At 40.5% G+C, this 20,854-nt stretch overlaps 1 protein-coding gene across 1 annotated transcript in view; it reads right to left on the minus strand.

Annotated features, from left to right (window-relative positions):
• Positions 1-20,854, minus strand: part of si:ch73-335l21.1 (insulin receptor substrate 1-B) — a 68,323-nt gene that overhangs the window by 30,555 nt on the left and 16,914 nt on the right. Inside the window, 2 exon segments of the mRNA XM_055156503.1 lie at positions 12,068-15,212; positions 15,725-16,026. Of these exon segments, the coding sequence (XP_055012478.1) occupies positions 12,068-15,212; positions 15,725-16,026 (3,447 nt within the window).

Genomic DNA, 20,854 nt, shown 5'->3' on the forward strand with positions numbered 1-20,854 from the left:
ACAAATATGTCAAAAACGAAGGACAAAAACGGATTTGTGGCCAATAAAGCTTTACCTTTGCTTCAGTCTCTTCAATCTTTTCTTGTCACTTAAAGTCAATTGTGGCATTATAAACGAGAAGGTAAGAAGGTCTCTCTTTGTCCCCACATCATGGAGTGTTTGATTAAAATGAATAGGCTTTTTAAAGTAATACAAAAGACATAGGAGTGAATCTGTAGGTAATTTTCCATTTATATTGATAAAATAGTTTAATAAGAGAGACTGTTTCTTTCAGAATGACGCACAAATACCCTCTCTATATATATCCTTTTATCAATGAAAGCTCGGCGTTCACAGAGAGCCTTGGGTGAAGTCGATCCGACGCAGAAGCAACTACTTTTATGTAAGTGATGACTCAGCTGTGAGATAAATGCAAACCAAAGAAATACACTACTCTGGGCTGCGAGCAACATAGAGGTTCAGTCGCATAATGGGTCCATGGACTGTTTTCTGATCTATGTTACAATGTTGGTTCCTCATCTCAAACAGATCTGGAGTTGTGTTTTGTTTCATTCATTCATCATTAAACCCTGCATAGTTAGGGTGAGTTAGAATAATTTGGATGATTTCAGCCCTGGAATTGCCGATTTCAGCTGAACTAAAGGTAAAGGGTAGCTGCTAACATGAAAACTACCACTTCATGACATCATCAAGTGGAGCAGAGCATTTTGAGCTTTGGAGATGTAGACAGACTAGGATTACTCAACATGAAACAAAACACAACACAACTGGTGGAGGGTCTGTCAATTGCTTGTTTCCATGGAGATGTCTTTGTCCTGGCTAGAATTTTCTACAGCACAGCATTAAACGTATACATTTCCAAAGAAAGAGGCAAGTTATAGGTCAGATCTGTGGAGAGGAGACTACACTGACAATGAGAATGCATGTCTTTAAGGTTTAAAAACACCAACAACTTACTTTTTTAGGTTTTATGACACACTGTGCAACATTCCAATCAAAGCAGTAATCTCCATGGAGACATTAGGTGGAGGAAAAGTTGCACAGTGTACCTTTAAAAGCTCACAAGAGTCCATTTTGCTTAATATAGCACCTTTAAAGTAACTAACACAGTGAGAAACAGACCTGTCTTGAAGAGTGCATCTTTGCTGTCAGGAAATGCAGGTCCCCTAAGGAAAAGCCTGATTGATTTTGTGCTACATGTAGAGTGCCTGTCATTCATCACTGTCATACTGTAAACAGATCATAGTAAAAAAGACAAGACAAAGATAAGGGTGTCATCATTTTTTCTTTTATGCCTTAAAATGACACACCACACCTGCTATATTTGGAACTAGGTTTGTTAAAAGTATCGAAAATAAGATACTAATCAATACTAAACCTAGTCTCGAAACTAGATACTCATAAGAGGAGGTATTGAAACTAAAAAAGTCACATGAAAAAGACACACAAATGAGCCTTTCCTGAATAGCTTTAGAATGATCTTGAGCTGTATCATAACAAGTATAAGAGCACATAGACTATACGACCACGGACCACTACGGAACACACAGATATAAGACCACATGGTAATATAAAAGGAAGTACTATGATTTAACGTTGAAAATCACATTCCATTGTCTAAAGAACGTGTTTTGTTTTTTTTCCATTATGGTGTTAGAATCAAAATAGAGCCTGTTCCTTAGTATTGAAATTGAGTTTGAAATTTTAGTATCGTGACAACAGTATTGGTTTAAGCATTAAGATAAAATGATGTGATATGTGATAAGTAATAAAGTAAAATTTATCTTGTCCCAATACATATATATTGTAAAAGCAGCTCATAGGAATTAAAAAGCATTTTTATCATTCACAAACCAAGAAGTACCAGTGATGCACTGCAAACTAAAATGAACTAGCTGTTTTACAGCTCAAAAATACATAGAAAAACATGCATTCTGACTGTGAGCAGGGTTGCCTGCTCACAGTCAGATCTGACCTGTAACTTGACCTGGTTTGGTCTCCATGATGATAGAGTTTTAATGCCATACTGTGAAACATGTCAGACAAAGTGATAACATCTCCATGGAGAAAAGCAGGTGACGAGCCCTCCACCAGAAAAGTTACACTTTTAAGTACTTTTAAAAAACGTATAGAAAATCAGATAATAATCCATACTAAAACTAAGTCAAAACTAGATACATTTTAGTATCATGACAACTCTATAGCAGAAAATACTTGGATCTAAAAGGAAGGTGTGTTGATACAATAACTCAATGGTATTAAGTTTTGTGGTTTTGTAGATTTAAAAGATTAATGCTTTACCCTGCAACCCGAACTTATGCAGTTTACGAAACTACAGTTATCTTGACAAACTGTAACTGACATAGATTCTCTGAGTTATCTTTACATCTGCTGTGCACCTGCAACCCGGCGCCAATAAACAGACTTTTATTTATTTATTTTTTTTACATAAAATGACACAACCCAACACACCCTTCAGAGGAAAGTGAGATGTTTGGACTTTACACAGCTCAAAAACACCCTTTTACAGGTGCAAGTTTACTGTGTGTATGCAGTTTACACAAAGAATCAGTCCCCATAGTTTCCCCATAAGAGTTCCTGGGGCCTACGTATGTAATATTCCACAAAGATTGATGTTGCTGTCTCATTTTTCCACTCTGGGAGTTGTACAGATCATGATAAAAGATGCACAGCAGAGGGGCTGGGTTGAGCTGGAAAGAACCTGGCAGTAAAATATACAATGATCCAATGGCGATTACAGATAAATTAAAGCCACACGTTAATAATAAATACAATCATTTCATGTTATTGAGATTTGGGCAGGAGATTTGGGCCATACTGCGAGAAAATAAATAGAGTGCAATACAAACGGTCTCCATCTGACTCAAATAAAGAAGAGCTATTGCGCTTGTGCGCTTGTGTCTGCTATACAGTTATAATATGCAACACTTGTGGATCACTGTGTTAGAATTAGCAAATTTTAAATTGCAATATTAATCTAAAATAATATAATAAAAAAACAAGTCCGCTGATTTCTGTCTTAGAAAACAGCAGTGCCCAATGGGAGCTGACGTCGCTGTAAATGTCATCACAACAAAGAGCCGTGAAGTTGTCTGCACCTACGATGGACAGCTGCAAATCACGCTAGTGGGCAGATGGAGCTAAATGGATGGAGTAAATGGGTATTAGTGTATATATATATATATATATATATGACAATTTTTATGTATTTTTTTAAATCAAAAACACCAAATCTGAATGTTTCCTGTATCATTTTTAAGTTAGTCATAAAAGTCATAAAAACCTGTTCTCTTGACACATCGCATGTTTCTGAGTCTGTGTATGGTCCAGAAACGATTATTTGATTAATAAATTAGTTGACCATTATCTCAGTAATCGATCATTTCTTAATAGATTGACTTATTTAAGCCCTAATAAGTAAATATAAGTGTTTTTAATATTAAATTGCCTGTATTACGCCATTTTCAGATTTATGTTATAATGTTGTTTAAAATATACCTGGTGTTTTGTTTTGTCTCATTCACACGTTTAACACCCCAATTCTGCATATTTAGGCTGAGTTCTTCTTTCAAACAGAAAATACTCTATAATTTCAGACCTGGAATAGTCAGTCTCTAGTGAACTAAAGGTAAAAGGTAGCGGTTAACTTGAAAACTACCACTACATGACATCTCAAGGTGGAACAGAGCATTTTCAGCTTTGGAGATGTAAACAGACTAATTATAAAGAGTTACTCAAACATGTGTGAATGAAACAAAACAACTCCAGGTATATTTATGATGAGGGAAAAGCATTATAACATGGGGAGGGGACTGTCTGTTCGCACACAGGTGCCGGACAAAGCCTCATAAAAGGCACAGAGCTTTGTATTTTTTGTTTTGTATTCTATTCGGATTACAGCTCTAGCCGTGAGATCCGCCTAATTACACACAAGAGGAGGTCTGGGATGAACCCGTCCCTCGACAGTGTGTGGATGACCTCATCAAAGTCTGTTTTTGGACTCACTGGGAAAGAACTACTCAGCTTTCCAGTGCTAAAAAGCACACATGGATCAAAAGGCAGCCTTCGGCACTCCACTTAACCCAAACACTGGAGAATTGTTGCTATGTACGCAATGTTTGGTGACTCCCTGAACCCACCACTCATACCAAACAACTCGAGACAATTAGACGGCCTTGACTTCAGCCTGTATACACATCTTTTTGTAACCTCATCTACGCATGGGGTTCACGCAGATGTGCAAAGAATAAAAAAAAGAAAGAAATTAGGTGAAGAAACAAAACCAAGGTTGAAGAACAGAGAGTATCTAGTGCAGTTTAGCTTGACTGACCAGCCAGTCCCTTCTGCATTCTGTCCTCTGAATAGAATTGGACCATGTACCACCTCTGTCCAAACTTGAGATGGTCCATTTGTCTCACATGTCTCTCAAACCCTCGCTGTTTCTTGTAGATTTGAGTTCTTTTTTATGTGTAAGCAGTAGGAGTGCGAGGGAGTGCATGAGAATGAGACAAGATTTCAAAATTATTTACAATACGGGGATAATTCACCTGTCAATCATGCCCTCTGAAACCAGGGAGACAGGACACAGCTCCAGATCCACTCGTCTGTAGGCCTGTCACAATAACAAACTCTGAACTGCGATATACTAGAGAAGTAAATATAAACGAAAATACTGAAACCAAACTGTAAACCAGAAAATCCCCTAAAAAGTATTCTAAATGTGCAATATTGTTAAAAATATTATCTACAATAAATACAACTTTTGTATTAGTTTGGATTAGGAAATAACAGCCCAACTACTAAAGAAAAAAAAAGTACTTACGATAAATATTGACCCTCAAAAATAATTGTTCCATCAATCCTATATTGAACAATAAATCAACATAGTATTTATCGTGACAGGCATTCTTGTCTTTGTAAAGTTTTGTCAAAGCGTGTAGTTCTGGCTGGTCAGGTAAGGGGAGTTGTTTCTGTTTATATTGATTTGATGATGTGGAGCAAGAGAGAAAATGGACCATCTCAGAGGCTAATTAAGAGGTTAAATCACTAAGAAATTAATCTTTTTACAAGCTTCAAATTTAATCAACTGCTAATCTCCCACTAATCCAAGAGGAGGTCATCCAACAGCATCATAGCATCATCACAAGGCTTAGCAGTACAATTATAGACGGTATTGATTACTTTATAGTATTCAGACCCCAAGAATACATTTTAAAGGACCTATATTATGCTATTTTCTGATCTATGTTATAATGTTGTTACCTCATCACAAACAAACATATCTGGAGTTGTGCTTTGTTTCATTTGCACATGTTCAACACACAAACTGCACATTTAGGCTGAGTTTTTCCTCTCAAACAGGAAATACTCTGTTCCAAATTAAGATGTCATGTCATAATACAAGAAGTGCTCCACTGTCTTTTTAAACTCCATACACACTTCAGTAGAATCATTTAGATGATTTCAGCCCCAGAATTGCCAAGCTCTACTAAACAAAAAGCTAAAAGGTAGCTTTAACTTGAAAACTACTGCTTCATGACATCACAAGGTGGAACAGAGCATTTTGAGCTTTGGAGATGTAGACAGAGTAATAATAAAGGGTTACTCTAACGTGTGAGTGGATTGCTCAAACATGTGTGAATGATACAAAACACACACAACTCTGTTTCTGATGAGGTTCTAACATGGCTTAAAGATCACAAGAGTAAATTTCATGTAATATAGGATCTGATTTTTTAGAGTGATACTTCAGGGTTTTTTTTCCCCCCACATCTGTAATTAACTTAACATTTTGAATTTGAATGGCTTAGTTGTGTTGCAAACTGGAGCTGTTTCTGCCTTTAGCACATGACACACAGACACAGACACACACACAAATAGGGGTCATGGCCCGTCCACGTGGTGCTGTTTTACATAACAGTAGTGCTGTTAGTCTAACCCACAGCTGCCCTGGACTGTCCTTTTAAAAGAAAGATGACATTATCTGAAATCAGCATTCTTTTGCGTTTGTTGAAACTGCAAATATGTGCTCTTGACAATGTTATGTCATTTAAAATCAGATGTTTTCAGTTGTTGTTGCATTCAAACCTGTGATTTCAGTGAGTTTCAGACATTGCTCTTAGAAAGTAATTAAGAGAAGAGAGGTCATTGCAAAACTGCTTAAAAGGTTCATATTACACTATTCTCTCATCTGTTATAATGTTGCTCCCTCATTAACTGTAGTTGGGTTTCGTTTCATTCACACGTTTAACACACAGACCCGGCATATTTCGGCTGAGCTCTTCTTTCAAGCTGAAACACTGCGTTCTACCTTGTGATGCCATGTGGTAATACAGGAAGTGCTTCAGTGTGTTTTTAAATTCCATACACCTTCAGAATCATTTTTATAATTTCAGCCTTGGAATTGCCAATTAATTTCTACTGAACTAATGGTAAAAGTTAGCTGTTAAATAAACTACCATTTCATGACATTGCAATGTAGAACAGAGCATTTTAAGCTTGCAGACAGACTAATAATGCAGGATTACTCAAACATGTGTGAATGAAACAAAAAACAACTCCAAACACAAACACAACTTAAAGCTCACAAGAGTCAATTTTGTGGAATATTGGACCTTTAACTTGAAATTTAAACATCAGGCTTAATTGACCATAGTCTCGATTAAGAGTGCTATCAAAAATTCTAATCACCTCGAAGACAGTCTCTGTGGGATGTGTTTCAAAAGTGCCACAGGTTATTTTGAGGTTGGCAAACACCCTGCACCAGATGGAGAAGAAATAAAATCTCTAAAGGGACAACTGGGAGTTCACATAATCAGATTCTCTTGCATGTTTATTTCCTAAGGGGGCTGTGGGAGTGGTGCATGATTTCATATATATTAAAACATTTTGTCTTTAAGATGTAGTTAAAGGTACAGTGTGTAACATTTTGGTTGAGGGTTCGTCACCTGCTTGTTTCTGTGGATATGTCATTGCTCTGCCTGAATGGTTCCATAGGATGGCAATAAACAGCTCTACTTTACATTTATTTAATTACAGGTGGTTTTAAAGCTCAAAAATACCTAGAAAAACAGGCATTCTGACTGTGAATGGGGTTGCCTTTCCACAGATTTGACCGGTCATTTCGTCTGGTTTGGTCTCCATGAAGATAGAAAGGTTTAATGCTATACTGTAAAACATTCCAAACAAAGCAATAAACAATAAAAGCATCTGACGGAACCTGCATCAGAAAAGTCACCTTTAAACTCTGTTCCATCTGTTCTAATGAAGGTAGTAAAGGCACCTTTTACATACAGGACCAGTCAAAAGTTTGGACACACTTTCCCTTTTATTTTTCTTATATTTTCATAATTATTTACACTACAGGTTCTCACTGAACGCACCAAAACTAAGAATGAACACATACATAGAATATAGCAAACAAAAAATAAGCTTAAAATAACTCCAAACTTGTCTTAGATTCAAAAATGTTAAAAGTGCCTTCCTTTGAACCTGGGTTTGCACTTTTGGTATTTATTTCTCCCTTTCTAACCATGTCAGGAGACTTTAAGAAACTCAATGAGAGAAGGCGTAACTTAAATATATATATATGTATTTAGTTGAATTATTTAACAGTTTTTTCTTTACTACATAATTCCATATATCTTGCATTATATATTCAATGTCTTCTGTTTGTATCTAAAATATATAAAGTAGTAAACATAAAAACAAACACTGAATGAGAGGGTGTGTCCAAACTTTTGACTGGTAGTGTATTTTAGATAAACAACTGCACAGGAGGGCTCGCATTCACAAGGATTACTGAAGATTTGATAAAAAAAACAAACAACAAAATGATAAAACTGCTTATCTAAACTGAATAAAGTATTGTTACACACTGCACATTACATAAGGGGGAGTCCAACAGGATTGTCTTTGGCCCAATTCCCACTACTGCTGTTCTTTTTTAGCTCTTAGAAGCCCATGCCAAACCAAGCTCACTTGAGACACACAGCTCCTATACAAGTCTCTGCCTGTCTGAGGTAAAACCCTGTAATGACAGATAACTGGAGCTGTTTTAAGTTGGGTTGCCCTGCACTTAAATAAGAGTTTCACTTAATTTCAGATTCCTTTTGAGGCAAACGATTCCGGCAAAGAGCCCCGTTCTCTGTAATGATCTGGTGACAAAAGAGAAGGCGCCGCGAGACGAGAATCGCCTGAACAAAAGCGCATGTAGTGAGTAGAAAGGGAGGGAAGGAATGTCAAAAATCTGCCAGTCTTGATGTCACACAAGGACAAAGATGTGAGGGAGAACAGAAAACGCAACACAGCAATGGGCGAGAAGCAGATTAAAAACTTGGGGAGGCCGTCTGAAGATCTTAAAGGTGCACTGTGTAACTTTTCTGGTGGAGGGTTTGTCAAATTCTTTTCTCCATAGTGATGTTCTGTCTTTGTCAGGAATGTTTCACAGCATGATACTGAACCTTTCTAGTTTAAAGGAGACCAAATCAGACCAAGTTCCAGGTCAGATCTGTGGAGAGGCAACCCCGCTCACAGTCAGAATGCCATTTTCTATAGGTATTTTTGAGCTCTAAAACCACTTGTAATTGAATAAATGTAAGGCAGAGCTGTTTAATGTCATACTGTAGAAATTTCCAAGCAGAACAATGACATATCCATAGAAACAAGCAGGTGATGTATCTCCAAACAAAAAGTTACATAGTGCAGCTTTGGAATGTTTCATAGTATGACATTAAACAGCTCTACCTTAAGAAGACAAAGGATTAATGCCATATTTCTAGATAAAGCAATAACATCTCCATGAATGAAAGCATTGGAAGAACTCTCCACGCGAAAAGTTACACAATGCACCTTTAAGAGGCGCAAATTACTGAGTGAATTCGAGGAGAGAGTCTGTGGACTGGGCCCTGCTTATAGGCCCGTCAGCCCAACGCGGCACAACAAGCGAACAAAAGGATCATTTATTGAAGGAGGAAAGAGGGGGAGGTGGGATGGAGTGATGAAAAGAGGGGGAACACTGTACACAGGCATTGGAGAGCGGTTAAAGCCAAACACTGGCCTCATCTCAACATTCACAGCCAACGTGTAATATTCTCCAGGCTCCTCCTCCTCCCCGTGACGTACGACGTGCACATATGGTCCCACTGAGGAAGCCCCAAGCATTCTTCTCCAAAATACACCCAGTCAACGCTGCATGCTTCAACCAACACAGCTATAATTTCGCAATAAAAACAGGATGACAATCTATGTACATGAGGAGCTAACTTAACCAACTGTTGAGCTGAACTGTAATGTAATGTCTTTCTCACCCATAGACTATGTAATGCAGTGGATTAACTGAGTGGGACATCCCCCATAGCGTTTAGATCTAGCCAAATGAAGCTCATGAGGCAAGCAGTTATAAGAGCAAAGTTGGAATCGGGTCCATATTAGGAATAGGAATTTATTTACAGACAAAATGGGGAAATAAAACACCAGGATGGTGTAGAGTGGGTTAGTAAGAGCATTTTAAGGCCAAAATGACGAGGCTCACTGCAGCAGTTACTGAGAGAGAGGTGACAGTTTTTCAGTGTCAAGTCAATTGGAGCCAACCAGAGTCGAAGTCAGAAGTGCCCCATGTTCACTTCTTATCTGGAACATGGCGACTAGTGGGTTAGCCATGTCCATTTATATATACAGTCTGTGCTCTCACCGCAAGATCTCATGATGAATTGTCATAAATTCTTTAAATTCTTTATTAAACCCAAGTGTGGAGTTGAGTGTACAAGAGCAACCCGGGAGGTTCTCACAAAAGTACAAATCAAGTATAGACTAGTGCAAGCTACATAAACAACTGGGCTTGGCAGGAGGCATTCAGCAAAAGCCCTGCAGAGGAAGGTTAAGTACAACTACTAAGTACTTTATTGTTTCGTATAAATCTCTCTCATTTAATGGCTGCTTTAACAGCAAACTCTGCATGAGTTAGATAGTGTCCCAGTTTAAAGATAACAAAAGGCAAGAGAAATATAATTAAACAATAAATAGTAAATACATAAACGCATTATGATTAGAAGGCATGCTAGTTACAGTGATTTAAACCATCAAGGTTAAGTGCCCTGTTATTACCGCACCTTACTTTGAAAAGAAACCTGAACGAAAGACAGATGAGCTCTTCATTCTGTGTGTGTTGTGTAAATTACTATGATGCATTGACCAAAACAGATAATTTAATAATTCATTTGAACTCCTTACTTTTACCCTTTGCAATACTGAATGTTATATAATTTAAAATATTGAATTGTATATAGGAGTAGGGCTGAGAATCACAAGGTCCTTCATGATTTGATACAATACACAGCTCACTAACAATACTCACAATAATCTACATATTGCACATGATACTATGTGAGATATAGCTGTTTTTCAAGGATCAAATACATTTTAGCAACAATATTTCTTTTTTAAACCAGGACTTGAGCAAAGTTAAAACGCATCTATTTTAATCATCAAAAGATATATGTATGTTAAATGTATTGCATAAACCAGTTTCCTTCCACTAAATAAGCAACAAAATAGTGCCGTCTAGGAAAAAAAAGCAGCTAAAAGATATTATAGCACCATATATCAATATTTTTCCACACCCCTATATAGGAGGTGCCATTTATTAAGTATCCAACTAAATATCTCATCAGACGTAGAAAAGTAGCAGCAGAAGGGCAAAGGAAAAGAGGGTCAAAATTCAGTGCATCTGTTTGAGTCGGAGTGCTTCAATAGAGAGCCATTCATTGTGCCACAGTGTCAGTGTTATTGTAAAGTACAATAGCTCAGCTGGACTAGAAGATCCCTTTGTCATCTTTATGTTAATAGAAAAGTACTTGTGATGGGGTGTAGTACTGAATATGGCAGGGGAGCAATGATGTAATTTTACTATTAGACCCTTTAAAAATGTGTAAACAAAAACATTCAAAATTCTGGAATGGAGGCAACTGGAGGCAAAAGTGAAAAGGGACATAATGCAATTTCAATGGGAAAACTGGGATTCATTTAAGAATAGTCACAAAATATGAAGAAACTACGTAAATTTGGCAAATGAAAAACATTGAGATACATGTAAGTGATGTGAAAGCCCAGTTTTAAAACATTTACAATTGTGTTTTATATTATTTGTTTACTTAACAAGACTTTATGATAGACTAAGCATTTTTGACAAAGGAAAAATTCAGATTTTTAAATACAAATCCTTTCATAAATGTTGAGCCCACTATAGTTTTTCACTTTAATTTACTGATAGCCTATATTACAGTATCGATATCAGGGATTGCTGTATCGATATATATCAGCAAATTTTTGGTATATTTTACTGAATTATTCTGTTACAGCACTACAGTTTTGTTGCTTGTTTAGAAGGTTTTGATGAAGAATGGGTGTGTTTCATATTAACTTTGCAAAAGAAGTGGTTTAACAAAGACTTAGTATCACAGCCATCATTTAGCCATTATTTTTTATTGAACCATATTGAACTGAGTTGAAATATATGGAACCAAAAGTGCACTGTATTGAGATATGTATCGTATCGTAGCCTATATATCGAGGTATGTATCGTATCGGCAACTTCAACTTCACACTTCACTTATTGACATAGGATTTTAAAGCGTCGAAATGGCACCAACATACATCTCTATAATGATGACTTTGGGTTGGCCTGTACTACACAAAAATAGGTTATACTCTGAAAAGATTGATGTTGATATTTCAGTTGGTCTGGTGTTTTTTTTCCCCTTAAATTACATTAAACAAAAACAGAGCATGTAACAAAAACGGTGTATTGACTTGTGTGCTGATCCATATCTGTTATGGCTTACAGAGAGCAGTAAAATGAATTATACTGGTGTTATTTTAATCTGGCGCCAGGTGACGCTTCATTGAAACCGTGATTGAATTTATCTGACGGAAATCTAAATAGTAACAGACAGAAGGAGGACAGAGAGTGAGGAGAGCGCAGGGAGATGAGAGACGCTTTGTTTTATGGAAAGAAAAGTTAAAGTGGATATATTTAGCCATCTCTTACCTGTTCCTTCCTTGCTTCCACTTTGTGTTCGTAGCTCCTCAGATTTGTAGAAGTCAATGCTTGCGTACGTGTTCAGACTGGCGTTGCTGTTGCTGCTGACGACCGCTGTCCCGACCCCACCAACGCCAGAACCCCCGGTGAGAAGGGAGAAGAGACGAGAGGCTGCCTGGCTTCCTGAAGGCCCGTCCAAACCGAGATGGGGTCCCTCTTTGCTGGCCAAGTCCAAGTCTATATAATTAAGGCCCTGCTCTGTGGATGAAGTCTGGCTGTTTATGGGAAGGGGTTGGGTGGGGGGCTCCGTCACAGCACCATTGCCCCAAAGTATGCCATCAAAACCCAGACGCCGCACCACAGCCTGGGCATGCTCTGGGAAAAGAGTGGCAGTGGAGTTTGAGGAGGTGGACGCAGAGGTGGGCACGGGTGGTTGAGCCAAAAACGTTTCAGAGCAGTGCCTTCTTCGTCCTTGCGGATCTGCCCGGATGACTTTGGCGCCGTGGTCTGGGTTGGGTCCTTTGGCGAGAGGGAAGTCCAGACCTCGAGACAGGCCGGGGCCAGAGGGGTCAGTCCTGTTCGGTGAAGGAGCCTGGGGGGAGACACTCGTCGCCGTGGCGTTGCTATTCAAGCTAAATGCCATCTCTGTGTAGTCGCTGCAGGATGTTGGCGACTCTGATTCGGTAACGGAGGGGGCTTTTTCTCTGCTTTTGCGACGTGGTACCTCTGCAACTTCCACCTGCTCTTCATTCAAACTGGCTGCACCCTCATTGCTAGATTTGGGTGCATGGGCAAGCACTGGAGGAGTGGGTGGGCTGTGGAAACTAGGGAAGACTAACGGGGTGTGTGAATGAGGTGAGGGGGAAGGAGAGGGGCCCAAGTCCATGTTGACATATTCTGAAGCGGCTGGCGGGGTGATGGGGGCGGATGGGCTACGAGACAGAGGTATAAAGTTACCCAGGCAAGAAACTGGTCTGTTCTGGGTTTGCTGGGCACTGGAGCCATGGGGCATTGATAGGCCATGTCTGAGGCCCCGCCCACGACTTCCTCCCACACGAACATGGCTGCTCTTCTCCTCCTTAAACTCAATGCTAACGTACTCCCCGGGACTCTTGGGTTCTGGGGGCAGTGGATTTTCCCGCACACGAGGAAGCGTATTGGCTTTTGAAATATCGACGAACAAGCTCACAGGTCTGCTTTTAGTGTGACCTTTAGTGTGACCTCCTTGTTTGGGCAGTCCATTCGAAGTCTGTTTCTGCAGTGGCTTGTTCCCATCTTTGAGGTGAGATGAGGTTGCTTTATTACTTGCTCCGAGTGGGGGTCTCTCTTCGCTTTCCCCCAGACTTTCGCTGCTGGCCGAGCTGGAGGAGTAAGAGGACGATGACAGTGACAGGTGACGACTGCCGACTGAATTAGCAGGTGCAGTTTGCTCTTGCCGTCCAGACGCAGCCCGACCTCCTCCGATCCCCCTGCTGGCGCTGGACCTCCTGCCTCTCCCCGGCCCATCATCGAAATGTCCAGATGGGTTATGCTTGTACGAGCGAGGCAGAGAGTAGTAAGAGTAAACCATCTTGGGAGTTTGTTGATGAGAACTGTTTTCCAAATGTCCAGTATGATCTGGAGGAGGGGGACTGCCATTGACAGAGCGTGCACTGATAGGGGACATGTTCATATAGTCACTTCCTGCCCTGCTATCTGCACTGCCACTGCTCACCCAAGCCCCACCCGACAGTCCCCCTCGCTGGTCCGGAGAGCAGCTGCTGTTGGGAGACATGATCATATAACCATCAGAGGCTGGAGGTCGGATTTGTTGTGGAGGGGAAACACTGTTATTTGGTGTCATTGCCATGTAGTCATCTGCAGGTTTAGAGTCCATTTCAGGGACAGACACGGCCATGGATTGGGACACTGTAGCTTGGGGTTGAGTAACGCCAGGCAACATTGACATATACCCATTGTCCACGCCTACATCTATATTCCCACCTCCTCCTTCAGTTTTAAACTCGCTGGCTACATCCAAGTATCCACTTCCAACACTCCCACCAGCAACTGATTGTCTTTGTGTGGAAGGAGTCGTCGAAGTGAAAGATTCTCTGCTTGTACTCCGAGACATGATGGCGTAGTCAGCAGATTCTTCGTCTGTTGGCTCCTCTGCCCGCCGCTGACGAGGTGCCAGTCTCTCCAGAGCCATCGGAGGAAGTGACGCCCGCTTACTTAGCAACCTCCGCTCTGCTTCACATTCACGACTAGAAGAGCGCCGCAAAACTCTCCTGCTCTGAGACTGAGCGCTGCTGCCTGGCGTGGCTGGTGTGCCTGATACCGGCTTAGGGCTATTAGTTAAACTTCCTTGATTAGCGCTGCCAGCCTCACCCCCTCGCTGCCCCATTAGAATATAATTGGCTCCTTCATCTCCTAATGACTGGCTCCCTACACTGCCCATAGAGCTCCCAGGGAGGCTTGGGGAGGGCAGTACGGTGTGGTCACCAGGGCTGGAGCCATACTCATCAGAGGAGCAATAGTCACTGGGGGAACCGGACACTGACGCGCGATGAGTGGGCACACGACTATATGCACCAGAGCCAGCACCAGGGGCAGAAGATGGTACACCACTGAAATCTGAGCCCTGGCCTGAGCTACATGACAGGTTTGGAGTTACAGATGACGCTGGGGTGGAAATTGAGCGCATCAGGCCAAGAGTTTTAGCAGCTGTTGTAGGAACCGAGCGTGTGGATTTTGACCTGAGGATTGGGGTGGTAGAGCAGGAGCCATTGATAGAGGGGCTGGAGCTTGGTCCTTGTAGAGGTGTGGTCCCAGCTCCACCTTCCTCAGTCTTACCTCCATCACTGGCAGTACGAGATCTGGGAAAGCTGTGCCTCGGAGTAGGTGAGGCATTGGCACTGCCCACACCAGCGCCACCTCCATTAGCACCTCCAGGAGGTTCAGTCCGGGGCCGGCGGGTGAAGCCCACTTGGCTGGGAGGGGGGTTTGGGTGGTGGCGACGTGAGGGGACGCTGATGGGGTTAGAGGCTGTAGCCCCGCCTCCAGGGCCAGAGCTGGACTGAGATTTGCTCCTCTGGCGAAACTCCTCACTCAGCGCCTTCATGGCTTCCAACAGGGTCTCATGCATGTTTTGAGCCACAACAGAGTCATCCACCTAAGAAGAAACAAACCCTGTAGTAAAATGGACTCAAATACTCAAATACTAGCAGTGTTAAAGGTGCAACATGTAAGCAACTTTTTTGATGGAGGGTCTATCACCTGCATTTCTCATGGAGATGTTTTTGTTTTGCCCAGAATGTTCCACTTTGGTATTAAAGTCATCCATCTCGCATTGATTTAATTGACAGTGTTTTATTGTAGAAATAGCTTGAAACAAATACATCTGAACTTTGAGTGGGCTTGCCTTTCCACAAATCTGAACTGTAACTTGGCCTGCTGCTGTCACGTCACAGTTGTATTTGTGTAAATAGCTAAGTTTAATGTCATATTGTGGAACATCTCAATGAAGACAAGAATATGGTGGACACCCCACCAGAAAAGTTACACATTGCACCTTTAAGTCCAAGTATAAAGATTTTAAAGATAAGATTTAGCTTTTAAACACATATTTGGATAAAACAGGAGGGTAAAATCATAAATCCTAATAAGTCCTAATTAGAAGCTTACCTGCATCCAAAACTCGCCTGGGCCCGTGACGGCGGATCGTCCCACCTCCACAAAGAAGAAGTTTTCAGAATGACCACATCGTCGCACATTCAACAGCTGTAGAACAACAGCAGCAGCGTCTGAGTTCAGTTTGACAAAGTTGACGGTCTTGTCCGTGAGGCAGAGGCGGTAGATCCCCACCAGGTTCTTGGCCTGACCTAAGCCTTTGGGCCACACCTTCACCTGCCAGACCTCTTTGAATGCTGGTCCAGGGTTGGGTACACCGTAGTCCTCTGCAGCCCCGTTGTCAGTTGGATTTTTACCTAGAAATCAATGAAAAAATAAATTAAAATATGTGTTCTTTTCTTGTCAAACTCAGAAACAAATATGTTGTTTCCAAAGAAACTCAAAATGCTGTAATATTAGAATATGAGTGTTCATGTGACCTTCACTTGCTCAGTTAGGGCACCAGGTGAAAGTGCCTCTATTTACCTTTGGTCAGGGTAAGTAGCTTTTATTATGCAGGCTTTGCTGATGCTAGGCTTTTCTTAGATCTTTTGGTCAGATTTTAACTTTTAAGTGCACAAGCAAAAGCTTGACTGAGACCAGCAGTACCTGCTGCAGGCTTCATACCTGGGGTCTCATTCGTCACCTGTGAATACACTTCCTGACACGGTGAGGAAAATGAAACTGCTGACAGTTGACCCTCTTAAAGTGATGACTTTGTCAGAAACAGCCTCTGTGGAAAAGCCTGGACAATGCTTATGAAGTAAAATATTCAGCTAAACCCAGTGTCAGTAATGAAGACTCAGCGAGGGGCACCTATGTCTAAACAGGAACAGTTAGTAGTAAAACAGTTTTTAGGAAACACAAGTGCTCCATTCAGCCCTGTATTAAGTGCTCAGGTCAGACATAGTAATTACTGAGCACAACAGAAAGCCTGTTAATCTGATCTTTCTACACTCACAGTGGAAAAGTGACAGGCTCACATACTCGGCAGCATTTCGCCACCTGTTTTCAGTTATTGACGATCAGATAAAGTAAATGTGCCTATTAAGCTTAAATTACTCTAATTATATCAAGCTGTGGAACGGACCGTCTAAGCTGATATTAGATTTATCTCAATGACTGGACTTATTTTAGATCAGCATCCAGCCAAGGTTTAGTCATGAAATATATGATTAAACACAGATATACAGTACTGTAATAGGCATTGGAATAACCCTAAACTTATCCAAGACTTCAATGTAACATACTGTATTTCAAAATACTGCCTGAAGATTTTCCAGATAGGTTTGCACATGACATTGATCATTTGAAAATATGCTGCCATTTATCTTATTGACAGCATCAGAGATACCGCCTGAAAAAGCAGTGCAATCACCTGCCTTATTTTCAGTCCATGTATGAAAATCATATTCAGAGAGCTTCACAAAGGGCTTAGGGAGCAGGGCAGTCACATGGCACTAATGCCTGCGTGTACATCTGCATACATTTACTCCTCGTTTCCCAGGGTTTCTGCAGCAGGAATCCCTCATTGACAACTGTATGTGGACAATAAACCCAAGCAAACACAATGCTCCCCACATTATGCAAGCTTCTGTTATGACGAATAAAAGGTCCAATATTCCACACAATTGACTCTTGTGATCTTTAAGCCATGCTGGAAAGTTGTTACTTTATCCAAAACATACTTGGAATTGTGTTTTGTTTCACTCACACATGTATGAGTAATCCTTTATTATTAGTCTGTCAACATCTCCAAAGCTCAAAATGCGCAGTAGGGCCCATATTATGCTGTTTTCTCATCTATGTTATAATGTTGTTTCCTCATCAAAAACATGTTTAACACATAAATCTGGCATATTCAGGCTGAGTTCTTCTCTCAAACAGAGAACACTCTGTTCCACCTTGTGATGTCATGAGGTAATACAGGAAGTGCTCCACTGTGTTTTTACACACCATACTCCTTCACTAGAATGATATGGATAATTTCAGCCCAGGAATTGCCAATCTCTATTGAATTAAAGGTAAAGGTAGCTGTTAACTTGAAAACTACCACTTCACGACACCACAAACAGAACAGAGCATTTTGAGCTTCGGAGATGTAGACAGACTTATAGTAAAGGATTACTGAAACATGCATGAGTGAAATAAAACACAACTCCAGGTATGTTTTTGGGGAGATAAGAATCCATTCTGTAATACTGGACCTTTAAAAGGAATCCTTCATTGACAACCATATGTGGACAATAAGCCCCAGCAAACACAGTGCTCGCCACATTACACAATCTTAAGTTATGACAAATATCTCCCTAGATCCTCTTTAAGAAACATTTACTTGTGATTGCAAAAGACAGAAATCTGACTTTAGTTTTTTTGTTTTCTTCCCCCCCCCAAATTTGCAGGAGACTTGAAAGAACCTTAGAATAGCTGTTTTGTTGAGAGCAATGGAGGCTGTGGCTTGGTGGCTGTGTATGTGAAGGCGCTTCCCCCTATATTAGATGACTCATTCAAGGCCATGCACAGTGAATTTGTGTGCTGTGAATATGTGAGCTGCATGTTTCTGTGCGAGGAGCCCTGTTTGAGTCCTCGATTTAGATTTACAACAGGAAGGAAAGGTTTGGGGCTTTTTGGTGTGCACAGGGAGAATGAGGGAGAGATGTTGGAGATATGAGACAGCCATTACATGAGGGGTAACAGAGGGGGTCAAAACACGCTGCGGTATGAAAGAGCCCATATTACGCACATTTGCGCATCTGTGTTATAATGTTGTCATCTTATCAAAAACATACATGGAGTTATGTTCCATCTTGTGATGTCATGTGGTAATACAGAAAGTGCTACACTGTGTTTTTAAACTCCACACACCTTCACTAGAATCATTTGGATCATTTCAGCTCTAACATTGCCAATCGCTCAACAAAGGTAAAAAGGTAGATGCCAACTTAAAAACTACTGCTTGATGACATCACAAGGTGGAACAGAGCATTTTGATCAGACAGATTTGGAGAGGTAAACTAGTAATAAAGACTCACTCAAACATGTGAATGATACAAAGCGCAACTTCAGGTATGTTTTTGATGAGGTAAATACATTATAACATGGCTTAAATCTTAAGAGTCAAGTTTGAATAATATAGGACCTTTAATTTTGACTGGTACACAATTATGTAATGTATGTGTTTGTAAGTATTTTAACGTAAAAATATACCTTGAAATATATACAAACTGTGAGCTGTGGCATGTCCAAAGATCTGATCTGTCACTTGGTGATCACATATTTAATGCCATACTGACACTGTGAAACTTCATCCATGGAGAACAGCAGGTGGTGCACCCTCCACCAGAAAAGTTACACCCTGCACCTTTAAATAAAAACAGAACTTGGTTGTTTTAGAACAGACTGCCATGCCAGGTCCCTCACCATGTCCAGTAGCATTCTTAAGAGCCAAAGTGCAACAAAATTGCATCTTTTTGTAGGGGGCAGTGGGTACAGTACATTCTTAACCTTAACTGTGTGCCCTTAGAAGCTCTCTGCTGTAGTGCCACTCAAAATAATCTTCAAAAAGCTGTCCCTAAATCCAGAAGGTTACACACTGCCTGGTATGTCTGAACATGGCACTTCATTTGTGGTTACATAAAGCTAGGGCTGATCTTACAGACTGCAATAAATTATAGATCACCACAGGGATTTCTCTAAAGGACTGACAACTGAGTGAGGGTAGTGAAAGCTTTTTGTTTTTTCATTTGTGTACAGAAAGAAAATGAAGGCCTTTCAAAGACCCCTATAGGATGGCACGGCAGGATATACAGCCCGTAGCTGGTGATGATATGAGGAGGAAGTAGATGTACTTGAAAGAGAGAACACACCTGGAGGGAGAGAGGGAGACCTGCTGGTTGAATCGGGGCATCGTGTACAAAACTCTTTTCAGTCCACCTTCCTGTCACCTTGAAGGCTAAAGTGATCTCTTAAAACCTCAGCCAAGGTGAATTCACTTTTTCAGTGTCAAGTTAGTATGACGATTCCATTTGAAATTACTTAAAAGGTGCAATGTGTAGCTTTTCTGGTGGAAGGTCGGTCATTTGCTTGTGTTCATCGAGATGACAACACACAAGTTACAGCTGTGGAGAGTAGGGCTGTGTATCATTAAGAAGTTTACTTTGTTAAACCACTACCAGCTCAAAGTTAATATGAAATACACCCATTTAAACATCAAAACAGTGAATATGTCAAATGTGTTGCATAAATGAGTTTCTGTCACTACACAAGCAACAAAATGGTAGCGCTGTCACAACATACTTTGGTAAAAATATACAAAAAAATACTCTGAGATACATGGATACAGCAGTCCATGATATCGATACCGTATTATCAAGCTAAACAATACGATATATCAATATTTCAATATTTTTGCACACCCCTAGTAGAGAGGCAAGCCCCAACAATAAAACACTGATTGATTGACTGACTACAAGATAGATGACTTTAATTCCATACAGTGGAACATTCTGGGCAAAGCAAAAACATCTCCACTTCTTACGTGTGGTTCAAGAATGACAGTGCCTACAGCCAACACTGTAGTCTATTCATTCAAGTTTGTTTGCCACCTCCCCTGAGATCATAAAGTGCATATTTAAAGGCCCATAATCTAACCCAATTTTCTCAGTCAGGATTTTAACTATGACTTAAATTTGCAAAAGAAGCACCCTGCAATCTTGTCTTTTTGAGTAGGTTTAAGCCAAGTATACAGGAGGACTAAATGTTGATCCCTGGGGGGCTCTCAGATGCTTGCTGTGATATTGGCAGCCTTTCGCTCAGTGACAGTCTGATTATTGTTATGGTTATCACACAAATCCTAAGAAAGTAGGTCTCCTGTGGAGGTCTCGAGGGGAGATAATGGTTCACACACTGCAAGCAGCACAGGGGGGGCTATTGTTATCGGACAGAGCCTGTAGGGCACAACTTCAAAATGGAAAAAAAAAGAAAGAAAATGAAGTGTTACAATGTAAAAAGGATGAGTAGTTTCACACTGGCAGTTGCTCAATTGTGTCAGATAGACTTGATAAATTGTAAACCAATAAAGTGTTGATGTTTTGCAAAGAAACAGACCCAAAAAAAAAAAAAAAAAGATTATACAACAAGATTTAT

Source organism: Boleophthalmus pectinirostris, unplaced genomic scaffold (genome assembly GCF_026225935.1).
Source record: "Boleophthalmus pectinirostris isolate CB_2022bp ecotype Guang Dong unplaced genomic scaffold, ASM2622593v1 HiC_scaffold_20, whole genome shotgun sequence".
Taxonomy (NCBI): Eukaryota; Metazoa; Chordata; class Actinopteri; order Gobiiformes; family Gobiidae; genus Boleophthalmus; species Boleophthalmus pectinirostris.